The sequence below is a fragment of the Schistocerca serialis genome, chromosome 4 (genome assembly GCF_023864345.2).
Source record: "Schistocerca serialis cubense isolate TAMUIC-IGC-003099 chromosome 4, iqSchSeri2.2, whole genome shotgun sequence".
NCBI classification, from domain to species: domain Eukaryota; kingdom Metazoa; phylum Arthropoda; class Insecta; order Orthoptera; family Acrididae; genus Schistocerca; species Schistocerca serialis.
The window spans coordinates 288,006,241-288,028,281 of record NC_064641.1 but is presented as its reverse complement, the minus strand read 5'-3'; the positions used below and the strand labels follow the sequence as shown (position 1 = coordinate 288,028,281).

The following is a 22,041-nucleotide window of genomic DNA, read 5'->3' as shown; positions in this document are numbered from 1 at the left end:
ACCCAACATCTCCCTATACCGTGAGTAGCAATCTACCCTTTCCATAATATTATCAAAGATATGAATAGTTGGGGTGTAGAAAAATATTCGCTACCAGTCACAATATCCAGCGGATATTTTTCTACACCCCATAAAGGAACAATCACGGAGTTCGACAGCATCCACTATGGATAAAATTCATATGAATAGTTACTGATAGGAAGGGCTCAATATTATATGTAATTAAATTTAATACATCCTTCTACTCCACAACAACACAAACTGTAGCTTATAGTAATGTCCTAATTTCATGGCATGGAATAATGTATACTCAAAAAACATTTCTGGGCAGGAACACATGGAAAGGCTACACATTGGTACTGTGCATGCAACACTGGCTGGATGCAACCGAATGCAATAATTTTGGAAGCAAGAATCCAAATGTTAAAGAAAGGGACCTTTAGTACAATATATAGTACAATATACTGAAGGGAAAATGTATTTGTCAACAATTTATGACAGTGTGGTAGAACAGTTACTATTCTAATATCAGCTCTGTTCGTATTTTGTAAAACATATGTCCATGGTAGGGTATTGACTGATATCTAAATCATTATACCACAATGAATAAGATAACATTCTTGTACAATAATTGCATATTGCCCTATACCCCTTGCAACAATTTATGATTTGAACAAATCAACACACACACACACACACACACACACACACACACACACACACCCCTTGCAACATACCGGGGGAGTAGCACACACCAATGAAAACCTGTGATGTCTATCAAACTATAATAACAGGTACGAATGCTGCTTTCCCACTGCAGAGCAACTGAACAACATAAAATTCACAGAGGGCTTGTCTATTGAGGGGAGCAGTTGTCCAATGTTGCATTTATGTCCTTATGTACACAGTAGAGTTTTATCAAACGGCCAATGAATCTCAGTCAATGAATTATGAAAACGAACACATGAACACTTCTGAAAATAATTGTTTTAATAACAATAGTTCGCATTTGAAGGTTCAGCAATACAATCTTATCCCAAGTACAAACCGAATTGGTCACACTCTCTGCCAGTGCATAAAAGCAGTTTCCAGGGAAATTATGTACATGTGAATCCTAAAAAGATGTTACGTAGTGCTCCAAAGATAACCTACTACTGGTATTCAGAAGCAGTGAACTATGTATTTCAGTCCTAATGTCGAAACAGACTTCCTAAATGCCATACTTGAGCAGCACTTTGCTGCCTAAACAACCTTACCCAATCAGTGTCCACTGCCAAAAGATAATGAAAACCCCTCTGCATGCTCCCAGCTCCATGAGTCACATGATCACTACCGTAGTCAAAGTCTGTCTGCAGCCAACCACATTTAATCACAACAGTAATTTATGTTTAACATTTAGATCATATTCATTAAAATTATTATCACAAATATCAAAAATATTTTCTTTCTTTCTTCCTTTTTTTTTTTTAACATACAGCCAAATAATATAAGCATTAAAATAGAACTGTTTCATTGTGTATGACTTGTCTTGCCACTTATTTTTTTCTAAATCACTTTTCTCTCTCTTGTCGGACATATACCAGCAGGCAGTGTCCCAGTTGTTATATTTTTTATCATGTAACACTGACGTCTGTTATCTTATAACCTAAGTAGCACAGCAAATGGTGGATATAACATTTTACTGTGGTCTAATGGAAGCAACTAGCAAACTTGCAGGTCAGTGTTATCCTATGCCGGAATATAGCCTGTCTGCAGGGCACAACATCATGGGTTACAATCCACACTTTAGTAATGCTTCTGGAAAAACAATCCTTACAATGAATGCTGACTGTGGCATGCTTACTAGGCTGTTTCGTGTCGCTATAGAATGTTTATGCTCATTGCCAACAGTTAAAATATTGTGCGCCACAGCAAAAAAGTTGATTCATGCATGGTGTTGTATGTAGTGGTTACTATTATCAGTCAGAAATATGAGTGAACTGGCCTTACTTGGTCCTTCCAGCAGCTGGCTGTCAACTTTTGTGCCACTTCTGGGAGAAGAAGATGGGATTTGTCCCAGTGTCAATGTGGTATCAGAAGCTTTTACTTCCAGCATCCTCGCGACCTCTACCTTATAGTGTGTGATTAGTACATATTCTCCTCTCTGAATCTGAAAAGAATGTATTTCATTGTGTGGAAGGAGCTCTCTTTATTTATCCAGACCATATTCTTTTGTCTAGTGACATCCACTGTTGTTTCAAACTTTTTCTTTTATGTCCACTAGCTTCTGGGTGAGTCTATTAATTTAGTGTGTTCTCAAAATACATATTTCTTTTACTGATTGGAGAGCAGCCTCACTACAAATACCATTTAGAGACATACAATACAGAGATTGTCATGCATGTACACTTTAAAGGTGTAGAGTTCTGGTGCTTAATAAGTATCTCCTAAAAGTGTCTGTTACACCAATTAACCTTCACAATAGACATGGATTATCTAATTTTAGTAACTCAACATGACCAAAGAAACCTCCTTAAAAGAAAAAAAAACATCCCGGCAGACTGCCCACTCAAATGACTAAGCATCCTCCTTTTGTTTGCAAGGTCGGCATTACTTTTCTAATTTCTTTACTATTTCTGAAGCAAGCCTGATCATCATCCAGCACCTCTTTCATTTTTTCTTTCTGTTTTCCGTGTGTTATTCAAGTCAGCAATTTCCAAAAGTGACATGTGAAACTGATAAGGCCTTTTTAATGAGTGATGTTTCAGACTGATAGTCTTTTTGGTGAGTGTCATGACAATGCCTTTTAGAAATCAAGTAGTGAGCCTAGTGTTTTATATTGTTTGGACACCACATCCACTAACTTTCTTATTCTTGTACTTTAAACTAATTGTAGTTCTGCAGGAGGTATGTCATTGATTTCTGCCAACTTGTTTCAGATCACATAATTAAATACTTTGTCAAACCCCTTCAATATCATCCATTACTCCCTCTTCAGGACTACTTTTTTCTATTGCACAAGCTTTTTGTGTGTTTCAGCCATCTATATGCCCTTCTTCTGCACTTATTAGAGATATCACATCTGCACCTTTGTTTCTGAAAATAACACTTATACCAACAGTAAACCAGAGTTGCTGCTATCATTGGAGAATGTTGTTAGCAATAACAACTCTACAACTGACACAGTGTCAAGGGCTACTCATACTGAGCCACACCCTTTAACCCATGAGACATTTGAGGCTAGTGACAGCTAGCTATTACCAGGTAGTTTTCTGCTTGTCTACTCGTGTTGTTGACATCTAGCACTTGCTAGAGAAGTATACTGGTTGATGATACTTTGGACCTTGAGCACAATTTTACAGGGATTTGATGTGTGCCGGCTGATTACTCACTTTGACTCAGGTCACTGACTTGATTCAGCACCTTTCAAGATCAGCTTATGCATGGTGACTGACATGGCATCCAGCTCAGCTCGCCATTAGTACATGGTGAGGGACATGTTCTGGTTATTCTAACCATTCTGTGAATGGATGCACCTTCCAAGATGTAATAAATGTGGTTATGACCTACCAGAACACAGGTTACCAAGTGTTAAGGACTTCCATGCAGTCATAACATTAAAAAGTCAATTTGCATCACGAATCCTGCTATGGCACTGTTAATCCCAGAGACCTCTTCAACTCATGATGCCACATGTGTTCCCAACGTACCAGCCAGTGAAACTAGTGCCTGCGAGTGCCTGGCTGGAGCAGCCTGATACATGGGATAAGTCGCACATCTCCTTGGTATTAGCCAAGAACAAGAATGTATCAGGAATGCCAGTTCCCTACGCTAGTTCATTGCTCATGGTACTGTAGCAGAAAATGAGTCCTCTCTGGATGTTATGTATTCAAATTAAAGAACCCATCAATGGTAGAAGTGCCTGAAACAGGTCAGGTACTTGTATCAGCAAAGTCATTCTATACTAGTCAAGGTAGTTCAGTGTTCACTCCCCCCACCCACACCCAAGCACAGGCAGTTGGAGTGAGCCTAGTGTTTTATATTGTTTGGACACCACATCCACTAACTTTCTTATTCTTGTACTTTAAACTAATTGTAGTTCTGCAGGAGGTATGTCATTGATTTCTGCCAACTTGTTTCAGATCACATAATTAAATACTTTGTCAAACCCCTTCAATATCATCCATTACTCCCTCTTCAGGACTACTTTTTTCTATTGCACAAGCTTTTTGTGTGTTTCAGCCATCTATATGCCCTTCTTCTGCACTTATTAGAGATATCACATCTGCACCTTTGTTTCTGAAAATAACACTTATACCAACAGTAAACCAGAGTTGCTGCTATCATTGGAGAATGTTGTTAGCAATAACAACTCTACAACTGACACAGTGTCAAGGGCTACTCATACTGAGCCACACCCTTTAACCCATGAGACATTTGAGGCTAGTGACAGCTAGCTATTACCAGGTAGTTTTCTGCTTGTCTACTCGTGTTGTTGACATCTAGCACTTGCTAGAGAAGTATACTGGTTGATGATACTTTGGACCTTGAGCACAATTTTACAGGGATTTGATGTGTGCCGGCTGATTACTCACTTTGACTCAGGTCACTGACTTGATTCAGCACCTTTCAAGATCAGCTTATGCATGGTGACTGACATGGCATCCAGCTCAGCTCGCCATTAGTACATGGTGAGGGACATGTTCTGGTTATTCTAACCATTCTGTGAATGGATGCACCTTCCAAGATGTAATAAATGTGGTTATGACCTACCAGAACACAGGTTACCAAGTGTTAAGGACTTCCATGCAGTCATAACATTAAAAAGTCAATTTGCATCACGAATCCTGCTATGGCACTGTTAATCCCAGAGACCTCTTCAACTCATGATGCCACATGTGTTCCCAACGTACCAGCCAGTGAAACTAGTGCCTGCGAGTGCCTGGCTGGAGCAGCCTGATACATGGGATAAGTCGCACATCTCCTTGGTATTAGCCAAGAACAAGAATGTATCAGGAATGCCAGTTCCCTACGCTAGTTCATTGCTCATGGTACTGTAGCAGAAAATGAGTCCTCTCTGGATGTTATGTATTCAAATTAAAGAACCTATCAATGGTAGAAGTGCCTGAAACAGGTCAGGTACTTGTATCAGCAAAGTCATTCTATACTAGTCAAGGTAGTTCAGTGTTCACTCCCCCCACCCACACCCAAGCACAGGCAGTTGGAGCTGCACCATAGTCTGTGTGAACGTATGTCTCTGCTGAGCGGCTGCATGCACGGGCAGGCAAATGATAGGACAAGGAATGTGGTGCACTATGGCTGCCTGGCAGGTACCGTACCATTTGCACCTGCTCAGTGGCGAGCTGCAGGAGCCCATGCCCCAAGGGGCAGAGTTGGAACAGCTGGCTACAGTGAATCACAAAAACAAACTGGAATTATAGTATCACAGTCAGCAAAATCATGCCATAATTCATTGTTATCTAGCAACAAGCTTGTATTATCTGGCAGCACTTACTGTTGTTTTAACATTAGCCACACCTAGAGCACAAAATCAGTCTGGTTCATCACTGTGCCATGGCCAAAACAGATCACCTTGTGAAACCCAGTAACAACCATAAGACAGCAAGTCTTTTGTTACAAAGATTTCCAACCTTCTAACTTTTAGTACCTCACGCTGATTGTAGTATCTCTGAAAGTATTTTACAGGCAGCTGCTGACTATTTTTTAATGTTCATATAACTCAGTGCTGTAACAGACTAGTTCAAATACCGGATCATCCATTCCTTCCACATTAACCACACATTCCAGTACTACACTTCTGAACAGCTATTCTCTGTTTCTTTCCCCATCCTCATGCCATCCGTATGAATATAGTTTGTACTTACCACAAGTTTCCATATGTATCACTTAGGTTCTTTTGTTGCCCAGCAAAAATACCAACATCAACGGCTGACCAAACATGATGCTACTCATTGATACAATTGCACTTATAATGGTGCTTTGTCACTGATAACAATACGATGTATGTTGAGCTGCCAGCAAAAATACCAATATCAACAGATGACCAAGGATGATGGTAGTCACTGAAACAACTGCACTTGTAAAGGTGCGAATCATTGATAACAATACGATGTATGTTGGGCTGTTGCCCTTGCCCACTCGGATATTTAAAACTGTCAATGACCACCAGTTATTGTCAGTTACTTCTCTTCCTGTCTATGCTATAGACAATGAGCACTTGCAGTAAAGATCTACTAGATCATGACATTCATGATCTTAACAACTGGAATGGATATCCATTGTGATTGGTTGTGTACTGGTTGATTACTTATCTTTGTTCAGCTCACAGACTTATTCATCATCTTACAAGTTCGGTTCACTGCAAATACACAATGACTGGTTGTGCACTAGAAATTCTGAAACATTTTAGTTCTTCCAATATTTAATTAATATATAATTAGTCCTGATAGAAAAGTTATGACATTCATTTTTCAGGTCCCCAAAATTACATTTAATATTCCTGCATCAAGTCTCAGTTTATAATTACAGTATTTTTTCAGTATTTACATGTATTTCTCAAATGCTCTGAGTTTCCTTCCCTGCTATTCCTATTAACTTTCTTTCTGAGTAACTTATAAAGTTCATTTACGGAATTTCTTGAAATACCAGCAGCAGTTTTCTTCTCACTATCTTTCCTGTACCTACTTTTCAGCTTTAATTATTTCCTTCCGTAGAACTTTCCACTGATGTTCTGAAATGCTCTTACCAGTCATATTTAGTCCATTGCTTTAAAGAACTTCCATGCTGTATCTTTCATTATTTATTATTATTAGAATTTGGCCAACACACGACCACATAAAACAGTTGATTTATGGCATCATATTATTTTCCTTTTTTGGCTTCCCAGTACTTCTTCATTCTTGCACTCTGTTGTTTTCTTCTTTCTTTGCTCCATGTCCCTCCTCTCTTTTTTTGTGTTTTCTTCTGTAAACCGTTAACTTTTCCGATCTTTTCCCCAAATTCATGTCTGTTTTCAATATCTTTGCCTGCTATTCCCAACTCCTACAGATCTTTCCTAACTTCTTTAAACCAAGAATTTGGGTTTTTGGATTTTTCTCAGATAAGTTGAATATTTTGTTATCTATTCTTTAAAAGTGGCCATAAAATGTAATCCTCTGCTCTCTCATTTTATCAGTTATATTCTCAGTTTCTTCATAAACCTTTCATAAACTGCTTCTCAGTTTTTAAATCCCATTTTCATACTTTGGAACCAAAATTATTAATATCAAATGTATCTACAGCCTCTCTTTTTTAGTATCTTGAATTTAAGCTTAATCACTAATATGTTCTGACTCGAGTTCCACTAATAGATACCCATTGTGGTCCTGTGTTTGGTTCCCAAATCCTCTGCCTATTAATTAGGTAGTTCAGGATATATTTTACTGTAACTCCTTTTCTTTAACAGTTATACCTTCATCTCTTATTACAAACAGCTGAAATATAGAAGCATGCTACTAGCAAACTCCACCGTACCTTATATGGGGGAACAGCATTCACTGCCAGGTGAGTGGTATGTTGTAACTTGTTCACAGTGTTCGAGGCAGAGTGTGAATCTGGGGACTAGTCGCCTGGCTTCACCTCTCTTACCCTGTGAGCAGACACTTTCAGTGGGGTCTAAGCTGGTATACAGGGGGAGGGGTTTGCTAGTTATAGGGAGCTCTTCAGAGAAGTTGTACCTAGGGCTGGGAAGAAGTTCAATGTGCACTTGGTGTGTGTATTGGGGTAGAGGGCAAGGGTAGACAGTGGAGGGGGAGGATGCTCATATGAAATGTGGAATGGGCCCTGTGTGATGGTATGAGATTTTCCATGATTTTATAAGAAATATTTCTACTGGATGTAGTGGAATGGTGGAAAAATCGCACATAAATGAACAAATGTGATGAATTTCGCGTTAGTGTGAAGAAGGATAACATTACCTTCTTGAAAATTAAAATTATCTCTAGTTGGGATTATAGTTTCTTACGACTACTTTTTGTTTTTGTTGTGCTTTGTCTGTCGAGGTATTCTTTTTGTGTTTTGTGTGGCACTGAATTTGGTTGAGATGTGCCTGACGTCACCCACAAGTGCAGTAAAGAGACACCTGTGTAATACGCTGCTTCAAAGAATAACAATGACCCGAACGTCCAACACACAAGAATGTCAGTGGCATTGAGCATTCTTTGTTCATTCATGTTAAGACCTTGTCTGTGAAACGAAATGAGAGTGAATCATCGTATAAAGACTGATGACTAAAATAGTGTTTTGTCAGCAATCAGTTGAGTTGCTCCCTCAATAAATTTACAACAATTACCGACACAAGTACTTAAGGAGAACGTGTTGGGAGTCCAGCAACTTTTACTGCATCAGAAGAGTTTGACAGACATGTACTCTCGCACCTGCTGCAGCTATCAAGGGTGCAGAGTGCAGTCATCTGAAAGTCTTGATTCATGTCAGCACCAGTGGTTGGGTTCCGAGCTCAGTCTGTATGACAGGTGAAAGTGATGAAGACTGCTTGCCTTTCTCGAGGGCTGCAAGAAGAGCTTACAATCTGCAGTATCTTAACAAGAACATAGTGAGTTCCTTTGGTTTTGAGCTGAGTGGAGGGTCTCAACCAGAGGCACCATTGGTTCTGTGACAGTGATGGCTACAGATGTTGGACTTGTGCTATGGAGTGGAGAACTGTAGGATTCTCCCTGATAGATCAGTGGTGCGCTACACGCAGGAAACAGCTATTTGGGCAGCGAAGTGCATCTGGGATGCATATGGTTCTATTTATTTTAGGCTAGGCAATAGTTTGAAGTCCTCTGATAAACACTTGCCACATACACAGAGAGTGAAATCACATCATGTACAAAGTAAAGACAGTTAGAATGTCAAGACATTAACAGTAAACTTATAAAACATTCGTAACAAAATTCCTGAATCATCCGCCCTACAGAAAATCTGTTAAGCTCAAAGTATAACTGGAACTGAAATCTGGATGAATCCCAAAGTAGAAAAGCTCCAAAATATCAATGAAGCATGGAATATAAATAAAAAATACTGGCTATATGTTTTCATAGGAGGGGTGGGGGGAGTGTTCATTGTAATCAACAAAAATATTATGTCCATCAAGGTCAAAATTGAATCTGACTGTGAAGTTATCGGGATGTGAGTACCAAGTTTAGGTCAACACAGCAGTTATAAATCATTCCAAGAAGGTATATGCTCAGTAGTGCATAGGTATCCCTGTCATGCGATATTAGTCCGAGGCAACTTTAAACCAACTGAGTGTAGACTAGGATGTCTATGGCTTCACTGCAGGTGGTACAGACAGACAATCTTGTAAAATAGTTCTGAACACATTCTCCAAAAACTGTTTGAGCAACTAGTTCAACAATACTTTAAATCTTACAGCTACACATAGGCCTGAGCTTATCAACAGTGTGAGTATAGAGACACGGAGTAGTGATAATGTTTTCATCATAGAGACAATGGTTACTAAAATTAAAACATCAAGAAGACCTGGGAGGGTTTTTATGCTGGAAAGAGCACATAAACAGTTGTTAGCGTCCTACTCAGACAATGAGTGGACATTATTTACTTTCAATATAGTAGCTGTAGAGGAATCATGGGAAAAGTTTAAACTGATTGTAAATCACCCTCTGGACAAGTATGTGCTGAGTAAATGGGTTACGGTCAGAAAAGACACACCATAGTTTGATAGCAAAATCTGAAAAATGCTGAGGAAACAGAGACTGTTGCACCCTCAGCTCAATTAAGAACACAATATTTCAACAGGCACATGTCAGTAGAAATTTGTTCGTCTATAAAAAGAATGATGCACAAAGCATGCAACAACTTCCACTGTCACATGTTAGTGAAAGATCCTGCCAGGAACCCACGAAAATATTGGTCCCTCTTAAAACTGCTGAGTGAGTCAAAGGCTTCTTTTCAGTCACTCGTCAACAAGTCTGGTGCCATAATAGAAGGCAGCAAATGGACAGCTGAAGTTTAAATTCTGTATTTAAAAAGTCATTCATGCAGTAGGACTGCACACTCATACCATCGCCTGACCATCACACAGGTGGGATGTAAAAATAGGGAACTCTAGCATTGAGAAACAAATTAAAGAGGTGAAAGTGAAAAAGATGCCAGGCCAGATGGAATCACTTGGCAATGGTCTCTTACGGATACTTATCTTGCATTTACTGCAAATTTCCTACCCAGTATTAATTTTAATTGATGTCTGCTATAAATAAGAAGCAGCCAACACTTTATTATATAGGTGTTACACATAATGGTAAGAAAAGCGAAAGGATATGTGAAGCACTTAACAGTTCATAATAATACAGCATGGTAACAAGCAATAAATACAACTATTTCCGACTGTTGAGAGACAAGAAGATAAATAATAGTACAAATATGCTACTTTTTTTCTGAAATGTAATTGCTACATAATATTCCCATTATAGATGCACTACTACACACATTATCTTCAAATCCTGGGTGGGCATCTATTGGACATTAAGATGGCACCCATACAAATGATTCGTGTTCCGCTCTAGTCAAAAATGGAAAAATTGAACTGTTCGTTATGTAAAGAATGTGAGAAGAAAGTGATAAAAGGAATGGGTTGCACGAAAAGTGCACCAAAATAAACTTGAAATACACCAGTGATGATTTTTTATGGACATGTCTTGGCTGTTTACATTTCGAAACGTCCCAACTTGAAAAAGCAGTGAAAACAAAAAGCGAAATTATCAAGATACTTCAAAATGATGTTGATGTGCTGAAAAGTGAAATCTCAATTTTAAAACAAGAAAACGATAAATTATTACGAGAAAAAGAGTTCCATGTGTCAGAAAGCTGTGAAACAAAAACAAAACAACACTGCATTAATCCATGTGCACATATCAGTAGTAAGCCAGTAAACAACAAAACGGTGACTCCAGGTAAAGAAAATAACAGATTAGCAACAGAGAAACAGTCCAGTGTGGGTGAAAGCCAAAAAATGGAAACAAAACAATACCACAAAAACCTGTGCGCATGTATAAGCAGTACTAACAATCAAAACTGTAGGTCTAATATATTATATCTGCTTGATGAATTACTGATAACCTCAGTAAGCCAAAATTCAGAACATAAATATAAATCGAAGTCTGTAACATATAATAAAAGGAAATATAAATGGAAGTCTGTAACATACACTCAAAGGAAAGGCAGTGGCTCAAGTGTACAAAGAAATGAAAATGAATTTCTATTGGTAGGCGATTTGTTACTGAAAAATGTCGCTGTTCCAGGATGCAAAATTGGTGTGTGACTTGGAGTTAGAATACAACACCTAAACAACCATCTAAAAAACATGGAAACCACAAAACGACATATTATAGAAAACGAACTTAAGTATAACTATACACATTGGGACAAATTTGATAAAAATTAGCAGTGAAGAAGTAACCACCAATGACACAAGAAACTTGATTCATTTAGCTGGAAGTGTCTATCCATGTTCCCGGCTCAAAATCGGTGGAATAATAAAAAGAAAATCTGTAAGTGGTAAATATGTCTGCAAAATAAACTGTGCCATAAAAGAACAGTGTGACAGACTCGGAGCAGTGTCATAAATTCCTAAATGAAAACTGTCTAGGACACGATGGATTGCACTTAAAGAAAAAACAAGGGTAACTAAAATGGCTCGATGGGGGTGAAAATGTGAATAAACAAGCAAACAAAAATCCAAAAATAAGTATCATCTAAAATCCGAGGGAGAGCAGAATATAGACCTGACAATTGGTTTTTTATAACTTCCAAGATCTGAAAGACAAGGAATTATTGTGTTTAAGGAGACAATATTATGGAAATGGAAGAGGATGTAGATGAAGAAGAAATGGGAGATAGAATACTGCGTGAAGAGTTTGACAGAGCACTGAAAGACCTGAGTCGAAACAAGGCCCCGGGAGTAGACAACATTCCATTAGAACTACTGATGGCCTTGGGAGAGCCAGTCATGACAAAACTCTACCATCTGGTGAGCAAGATGTATGAGACAGGCGAAATACCCACAGACTTCAAGAAGAATATAATAATTCCAATCCCAAAGAAAGCAGTTGTTGACATGTGAAAGTTGCCGAACTATCAGTTTAATAAGTCACAGCTGCAAAGTACTAACGCGAATTCTTTACAGACGAATGGAAAAACTGGTAGAAGCCGACCTCGGGGAAGATCAGTTTGGATTCCGTAGAAATGTTGGAACACGTGAGGCAATATTAACCTTACGACTTATCTTAGAAGAAAGATTAAGAAAAGGCAAACCTACGTTTCTAGCATTTGTAGACTTAGAGAAAGCTTTTGACAACGTTAACTGGAATACTCTCTTTCAAATTCTGAAGGTGGCAGGGGTAAAATACAGGGAGCGAAAGGCTATTTGCAATTTGTACAGAAACCAGACGGCAGTTATAAGAGTCGAGGGGCATGAAAGGGAAGCAGTGGTTGGGAAAGGAGTGAGACAGGGTTGTAGCCTCTCCCCGATGTTATTCAATCTGTATATTGAGCAAGCCGTAAAGGAAACAAAAGAAAAATTCGGGGTAGGCATTAAAATTCATGGAGAAGAAGTAAAAACTTTGAGGTTCGCCGATGACATTGTAATTCTGTCAGAGACAGCAAAGGACTTGGAAGAGCAGTTGAACGGAATGGACAGTGTCTTGAAAGGAGGATATAAGATGAACATCAACAAAAGCAAAACGAGGATAATGGAATGTAGTCAAATTAAATAGGTTGATGCTGAGGGGATTAGATTAGGAAATGAGACACTTAAAGTAGTAAAGGCATTTTGCTATTTAGGGAGTACAATAACTGATGATGGTCGAAGTAGAGAGGATATAAAATGTAGACTGGCAATGGCAAGGAAATCGTTTCTGAAGAAGAGAAATTTGTTAACATTGAGTATAGATTTAAGTGTCAGGAAGTCGTTTCTGAAAGTATTTGTATGGAGTGTAGCCATGTATGGAAGTGAAACATGGACGATAACCAGTTTGGACAAGAAGAGAATAGAAGCTTTCGAAATGTGGTGCTACAGAAGAATGCTGAAGATAAAGTGGGTAGATCACGTAACTAATGAGGAGGTATTGAATAGGATTGGGGAGAAGAGAAGTTTGTGGCACAACTTGACTAGAAGAAGGGATCGGTTGGTAGGACATGTTTTGAGGCATCAAGGGATCACAAATTTAGCATTGGAGGGCAGCGTGGAGGGTAAAAATCGTAGAGGGAGACCAAGAGATCAATACACTAAGCAGATTTAGAAGGATGTAGGTTGCAGTAGGTACTGGGAGATGAAGAAGCTTGCACAGGATAGAGTAGCATGGAGAGCTGCATCAAACCAGTCTCAGGACTGAAGACCACAACAACAACAAGAAGGAGAATATTGGGCCACTGATGATACAAACTGGAGTTTCATCATAGTTTATCAAACAGTTACTGCAGAAAAGTTCACAAGAGAGGTGGTGTAGCAATTTACGTTGGTAGATGAACCATTTGCACCACTGATAACTTGGATCTAAATTATTTATGTGAAGAACTGAATTTTAAAGCCACTGGTATAGTCATTAGTAGTATGAAGCTAACAGTAGTATCACTGTCCAGGGTTCCCAATGGTATTAGCAGTGTGTTCTTAGAAAAATTGGACATCCTTTTATGAGCACTCACTGAGAAAAGATTTACAAACTATGACATTATAATAGGTGGTAATCTTAATTCTGATTTTGACATGTCAACTGACATGTACAGTGTTAGTGACTTGCAAAACTCACTATGACAGTTCAATCTACAGTGTGTTAACTATGTACAAACTAGGGAACAAGTGTACTTAGACAATATATTTGTTGATTTTAGATGTGACCAAGCCCAGTGTGATATAACAATGTTTCTCTTCTCTGACCACAAATCAGTTTCCCTAATATATGCTAACAGGACCAGCTCAGTCAATCTTAGAATCTTAGTGGTGACATGGCCAATCCAAAAATGATCACTAGGCCAATGACCAATGGAAAAATTGATACGTTCAGGAAAACCCTTGCAGATAGAGATTGGCTCTGCCGGAGAAATGATGGTAATCTTCATCTATCAAATAATGAGTATAATGAATCAGCTAAAATAAATTTTGAATGTTTCTTTAACTCATTTCTTCAAATATTTAATGATAGTATTCCCATTAGAAAATGTAAAGTAACAGACAGAGGTTGTAAAAAGGTGTCAAAAAAGAGAAATTCTTGGTACACTAAAACACTTGTCTGATATGGAAGATCACGTGATGATGCTGTTAGATATACAGGGTGTTACAAAAAGGTACGGCCAAACTTTCAGGAAACATTCCTCACACACAAATAAAGAAAAGATGTTATGTGGACATGTGTCCGGAAACGCTTAATTTCCATGTTAGAGCTCATTTTAGTTTCGTCAGTATGTACTGCACTTCCTCGATTCACCGCCAGTTGGCCCAATTGAAGGAAGGTAATGTTGACTTCGGTGCTTGTGTTAACATGCGACTCATTGCTCTACAGTACTAGCATCAAACACATCAGTACGTAGCATCAACAGGTTAGTGTTCATCACGAACGTGGTTTAGCAGTCTGTGCAATGTTTACAAATGCGAAGTTGGCAGATGCCCTTTGATGTATGGATTAGCACGGGGCAATAGCCGTCGCGCGGTACGTTGTATTGAGACAGATTTCCGGAACAAAGGTGTCCCGACAGGGAGACATTCGAAGCAATTGATCGGCGTCTTAGGGAGCACGGAACATTCCAGCCTATGACTCGCGACTGGGAAAGACCTAGAACGACGAGGACACCTGCAATGGACGAGGCAATTCTTCGTGCAGTTGACGATAAACCTGATGTCAGCGTCAGAGAAATTGCTGCTGTACAAGGTAACGTTGACCACATCACTGTATGGAGAGTGCTACGGGAGAACCAGTTGTTTCTGTACCATGCACAGCTTGTGCAGGCACTATCAGCAGCTGATTGGCCTCCACGGGTACATTTCTGCGAATGGTTCATCCAACAATGTGTCAATCCTCATTTCAGTGCAAATGTTCTCTTTACGGATGAGGCTCCATTTCAACGTGATCAAATTGTAAATTTTCACAATCAACATGTGTGGGCTGACGAGAATCCACACGCAATTGTGCAATCACGTCATCAACACAGATTTTCTGTGAACGTTTGGGCAGGCATTGTTGGTGATGTCTTGATTGGGCCCCATGTTCTTCCACCCACGCTCAATGGAGCACATTATCATGATTTCATACGGATACTCTACCTGTGCTGCTAGAACATGTGCCTTTACAAGCACGACACAACATGTGGTTCATGCACGATGGAGCTCCTGCACATTTCAGTCGAAGTGTTCGTACGCTTCTCAACAACAGATTCGGTGACCGACGGATTGGTAGAGGCGGACCAATTCCATGGCCTCCATGCTCTCCTGACCCCAACCCTCTTGACTTTCATTTATGGGGGCATTTGAAAGCTCTTGTCTACGAAACCCCGGTACCAAATGTAAAGAATCTTCGTGCTCGTATTGTGGACGGCTGTGATACAATACGCCATTCTCCAGGGCTGCATCAGTGCATCAGGGATTCCATGCGATGGAGGATGGATGCATGTATCCTCGCTAACGGAGGACATTTTGAACATTTCCTGTAACAAAGTGTTTGAAGTCACGCTGGTACATTCTGTTGCTGTGTGTTTCCATTCCATGGTTAATGTGATTTGAAGAGAAGTAATAAAATGAGCTCTAACATGGAAAGTAAGCGTTTCTGGACACATGTCCACATAACATATTTTCTTTCTTTGTGTGTGAGGAATGTTTCCTGAAAGTTTGGCCGCACCTTTTTGTAACACCCTGTATACAATAATACTAATTCTGAAAATGCAAAATATCTCTATGTAAGATGGAGAATGATTATAAAAAAACAGTTACTGAAGTGAAAGTGTCACACAATGCTCAGTACATTGAGACTTCTAATAATAAATGCAGAGCTGCTTGGAATCTCATAAATACTGTTGCCAAAGCATTCCATGAGGTCAAAATCAATATCTCTCCATAAGAGTTTAATGATTATTTTATTAAATCTATCGAGGAAGTAAGCAATGGCATCAGTAAACCTGATACAAGTCCGTCAGAGCTCTTAGAAATAAATTATCAAGGAATGCCCTACAATAATATTCTCACTTTCTCTGAGGTTCTGCCTAGTGCTGTATTAAAAATAGTAAGGAACTTTTAAGTAATCAGATAGTGCTGATATTTATGACATGTCTTGCAATTTGCTGAAGAAGGTAGTTGATTCCATTGTTTATCCATCGACTCATTGAATAAATAATGTTTATCAGAGGGATACTTTCCAGAGGAGCTGAAATTATCTAGGGTGGTTCATGTGTATAAAAAGGATGACAAAAGACAACCCTGCAAGTTTCAGACCAATATCAATAGTTCCAGTCGTGGCCAAAATAACACAATACATCATCTACCATCAGTTGCCTGCTCATTCTGAAATACTTGGAATATTTAATGTAGCACAATATGGATTTAGAAAAAAGTCATCAACAGTAGACGCAATAGACTCCGTAATTAAATATGTTCTTAAAGTGTCTGAGGAGAAGGGATTTGCTCATGCCATGTTCTGTGACCTGGATAAAACATTTTACTGTGTAGTACATGACACATTTTTATAGCATCAGGGAGAACAGCCTAAAACGACTAGTCTTATCTCCAAAACCGTAGGCAAGTTGTGTGTACTGGCACAGAAAAGTCTACCAAGGAACAAACTAAGGTGGGAGTTCCGCAGGGATCTGTAGTGGGACCATTTTTCTTTCTGGTAATGATCAATGACCTACCCTACTTTATAAGTTCCAATAAAGTGTTATATGCAGATGACACTACCTTCCTAAACTACAACAATGATCTAAATAAGTCAAAAGATTTTTCTGGCAATACACTCGCCCAAGTGTCATTTTGGTTCAGGTCAAATGGGTTTGTCCTGAACTGGAACGACACATAAAACACATTCGTGTTAAAATTATCCAGAGTAATCTACTTTTTAAGATGTATTATGAAATGTGCATCAGAAGCTTATGTTAAAACATCTTATTTTGCACTTTTTCAAAGTACTGTGTTATATGGACTTATTCTCTGGGGAAACTCAAGCCATGTTCAAAACATACTACTTCTTCAGAAGAAAGCAATCAGAATCATTATGTGTTCTCAGCATAAAGCATACTGTAAGTCTTTGTTCTCTGAGTGTAAAATAATGACTGTTATAAATCTGTATATACACCAAGTGTTAATCTATACATGAAGTCAAACATACAAATAATATTCATGGTCACAACGGAAGAAATAATAATTCCATACATATGTCATACCGTAGATTATCAAAGTCAATCAATAGCTATAAGCCACAAACTATTTATATTTAATAAGTTTCCGCAGAGGGTACAAGACTTTCCAGAGTGTGAATTTAGGAAAACATTAAACAAATGGCTTGTTGCCAACCCCTTCTATGAATTAAAAGAATTTGTTGACTGTAACATGGAACTGTAAGCTAGCAACTGACATGGCCAAACAGTTCTATTTGCTAATGTAATGATTATGTTATATGTACAAGAAATTGTCTATTGCTGCAAAGGCCTAATGACAATAAAATTATCTTATCTTATATAACTACTACCTGATTGATTGTTAATGGATGGTACACAAGCTCTCTGTAGGAATAAGACACTCTGCTACAATGCAGGTTATAACTGCTTAAAAATTGCATGATGATTTTCTAAGCTGTCATATCTTATGATGGATGACTGCGATACCAGTGGGATAGTGATCCTTTAAATTTCTTAGTCTTTTGCACAGAGTGACCTACTGGCTGTGATACTGCTTACACAAAAAGAATAGCCAATTTAAATCACCATCTGATGGGCATTAGGTGCCTTCTATCACTCATTCAATCTGTAAACCATAATCTTTTGGGAGTATTAAGCTTCAGAGCAGTGGTCACCAAACTTATGAAGCCTCTGAGTTACCATACCGTTTTGCCTACTGTGAGGTATCAAAAGAAACTGAGAAAGAAATAAGATTTTCTTTAAAAAAAAGCTTTCATTTGTATATAAGAAATATAAATTGACATTGAATTGTTCATAAGAAAGAAACTGAACTGCAGTTAGTAATAAATTACAAATGCAAGATCGTTTTTTATTAGTCTTATAACTTTAATAGAAGGCTATTGCCTTTTTTTTTTTTTTTTTTTTTTTTTTTTTTTTTTTTTTTTTGTACATAGTGGCTGCCATTCGAATACAGTTGTCCAAGTGTTTACCAGTCAGTCTTTTTCTGTACTTTTTTTATACATATAAATTTTATAGTGGAAAAAGAAACCTCACACACATGTGTAGAACTGCACATTGCTTTCTGAGATCAACATGGACCAAAACCGGGTATTTTTCTTTCGAAACAAGAGGCCAACTGTTTTCAGAGCTTGAAGAAAGTGATTTTAAAGATCAATCATTTTGAAAATCAAACAGTTCCAACAGCATTGCAGTACTGAAAACCAATGCGCTTCATGACACAGGTAGAGAATTCTTCAACATCAGTCTCAATAAAAAGTGATTTGACAAACTGAGGAACAATTGAAATCTTTTGATATCTTGAAAGCATTTGTTGAATTGACATCTCAAATTTGAAAGCATTTGAACATATTGTTTGCTTATGGTTTAAATAATGAAAACTGCACCAGTTACTTATGTTTTGATGCTTAGCACAGCGTGTTTCGAGAATTTATTCTCATTTCAAGATGCAGTCTTGAAATTCTTTGTACTAAGCAGTAAAACATAAGTATCTGGTGCAGTTTTCATTATTTAAACCATGAGTGACACTGTTGCGGACTTTCCTGAAACATCTAATATGATGAACGAAATTAAGTTACTGTCTGCTGTTGTACGGAGCCATTCAAGAGCCTTGCTTGTCAAGCGTTTGTTTCGATCAGGCAAAGTGTTTGTATTCACTTTGGAAGATATTTTCCCCTCTCAGTTCCAGATTCTTTGAAAGTGAAGCAACATCGGAAATTATTCTGCCAATACCTTTATACTTACTTTGAAGCTGCAAGTTAAGAATATTTAATATTTTGGCAATGTCTGTGAGGAAAGCAAAATTCTGCAGCCAAACCGGTACATGTAGTTCACAGCAGGATTTGCCTCCTCCTTTCGAAAATTCTTCTCTGGGTCTGGCCTCGGCAGCCAGAGACTGCGGTCATGTATGCGAGTTGCGTTTGCATGAGTGTGTTGTGTGTGTGTATGTTGTCTGTTCTTATGAAGGGCTGTTTGGCCGAAAGCTTAGTTTGAGTCTTTTTGTTGTGCCTATCTGTGACTCAGGATCTCTGTTATATGGTGAGTAGCAACTTTTCTGTTCATAATATTTTCTGATAGATCTTCATTCCTCCTCTACGTCCAGCTGTTATCTTCATTCTTTTGTGGTCGTAAAATTTTTCTGAGTATATTTCTTTATTTATTTTCCAGTTTACCCCTTTTATTCAGTGTTAGGCATTCAGAAACGTAAAGTGCTTCCAATTTAATTACTGTTGCATACTATTTAATTTTTGCCTGGAATAATAATGATCTTATATTATATTGGCTTTGGGTGAATTTGTATGCTAATTCCATAAAGAAAGATAATAATAATAATAATAAAGAAAATTAATTTCTTTACTTGTGGTGTTATCTAACTCTTTTGATTGTATCCATTCTCCCAAATACTTCAACTTATCACTCTTCTGATGTTACCATTCTGTGTTTTTATACATTTTTCTCTGCTGTGTTTACTTTCATTGCATCCCATTTTCTCATATATCTAAAAACAAAGATGATGTGACTTACCAAAGGAAAGCGCTGGCACGTTGATAGACACACAAACAAACACAAACATACACACAAAATTCACGCTTTCGCAACAAACTGTTGCCTCATCAGGAAAGAGGGAAGGAGAAGGAAAGACGAAAGGATGTGGGTTTTAAGGGAGAGGGTAAGGAGTCATTCCAATCCCTGGAGCGGAAAGACTTACCTTTCCGCTCCCGGGATTGGAATGACTCCTTACCCTCTCCCTTAAAACCCACATCCTTTCGTCTTTCCCTCTCCTTCCCTCTTTCCTGATGAGGCAACAGTTTGTTGCGAAAGCTTGAATTTTGTGTGTATGTTTGTGTTTGTTTGTGTGTCTATCGACGTGCCAGCGCTTTCCTTTGGTAAGTCACATCATCTTTGTTTTTAGATATATTTTTCCCACGTGGAATGTTTCCCTCTATTAATCCATTTTCTCATATGATATTTATAATCTGGTTTTTGCTGACATTTTGTGAAGTGTTTCTATCATTTCAAAAATTCTATTAAGGCAGGAAGCAACTCTTTAAATTGATCTATTAAGCCAACAACGAACTTCTTCATGAAGCAGTAAATGACCATACCAGCAGTCTAGTTCATCAGTCAGTATATGTTCAATTATGAGGCTGACAACATAGTATTCTTAGCTGACAATTTGCAATTGCACAGGAGAAACAAGCAGTCGCTGTGAATGCAGTCTCAGCTCAGTGGAGCAATACTGGGTAGCCAATATGAGTGTTACTACAATCTACCAAAAATGTCCTTGTGAGCAACTACTAGCTCACAATTGACAGCTTGCTGATCACTGTTTTAGTGTATAGAACTGGCAGCCTCTGTTGCACCGTGTTCCTTCCCATCAAAAGAGATGTAGGATTACACAAGTGGCTGTTTTGAACTGTATCATTTGCAAACAGGTCCACGTAGTCTCTGTGTTAAATACCTTGCTATGTTGGTATCCAGAAAAAAGTTCACTCAAGTTCCATACATCTGTGGTTCAACTACCTTCTATATCACGTTCAAAGATGAATATTACTGTCTCTCTGTACTAGTGGCCTGTTGAGGGACCATACTACACTTAACAAGCAGATATATTCAAGATCTCATTCAGTCCTAAAGGCCTGACGAACAGGATAGCAAGCATGACAGCCACTGACTTTGGCATAAATACTTTTCTTGGCAGACTCCTCCTGATCAGCTCCACTCAGGAATCAAACCAGACGATTAGCTTACCTTCAATATGTAAAAGTCATTTTGAGAATAATTTTTGAGGCTGCAATAATAAACTTTCACGTCTTTGGTGCAGTGTTGCTGTCCGCAACCCTTTGACCCTGACCATTTTCCGATGCCTTGAGCATGAAGGAACTCTGATTTGTTATCTACTCTCCTGCCCTATCTCCAATACCATGGTGAACAGGCTATTATTTAATAAGAATTGATGTTCTGTAACTCAGATGTCAAACTTACTAAGAACGCATCCTTATTGCTGCAATAATCGACAATACAGAAAAGATACTTGTTATTAATAGTATGCTTCTCTTGCTGTTCTGAACATGGAAGAATTTTACTATTCAGAATCAATAGTACTTTACCTCTATGGTGACTGTTATATCTCCAGGATCACAAGTAGTAAGGCTACCAAATATAACAAGGACTTCTCTGCTTGCATGGGATGGCAGAAGACGCAAAGACCTCAGAGACAGTTCTAGAGCATTTTGAAGAGAAGGTTCCCCACTGCATGTTGCTTCTGCAAGCTGTCTTACCGCCTGAAAATTAAGGAATGATACAGTCACTCAGATGCAAGTACTTTAATAAAAGATGCAGAATACAGTCTTGTCATCACTACATATACATTGTGCCCAATGATGGATGTGAAAAGTTCTTTAAGTTCTTTTATGTCATCATTGGGTGACATGTAAGCATGGACCTAGAATGCATGGAGAAATTTCAACCATACTCAATGCACATACCTAGGAATAAAACACTATATGGATAGACAACACAAGCACTGCTACAAGTAGGGGTGGAAATAGAAAGGCAGCAACACGTAAAGGTAACTGAAAATGACAGATTACGTCAAATCCATAGTTTTTGGTGCTGTTAGGCTGACTGCTGATAATACTGACAAAATTT

General features: G+C 38.4%; 1 protein-coding gene across 1 annotated transcript in view; it reads right to left on the bottom strand.

Moving 5' to 3' along the window:
* LOC126473891 (general transcription factor IIH subunit 2) overlaps positions 1-22,041 on the bottom strand; it is a 104,123-nt gene that overhangs the window by 5,791 nt on the left and 76,291 nt on the right. Inside the window, exon 4 of the mRNA XM_050101230.1 lies at positions 21,501-21,674. Within this exon, the coding sequence (XP_049957187.1) occupies positions 21,501-21,674 (174 nt within the window). The remainder of the gene's footprint in view (positions 1-21,500; positions 21,675-22,041) is intronic.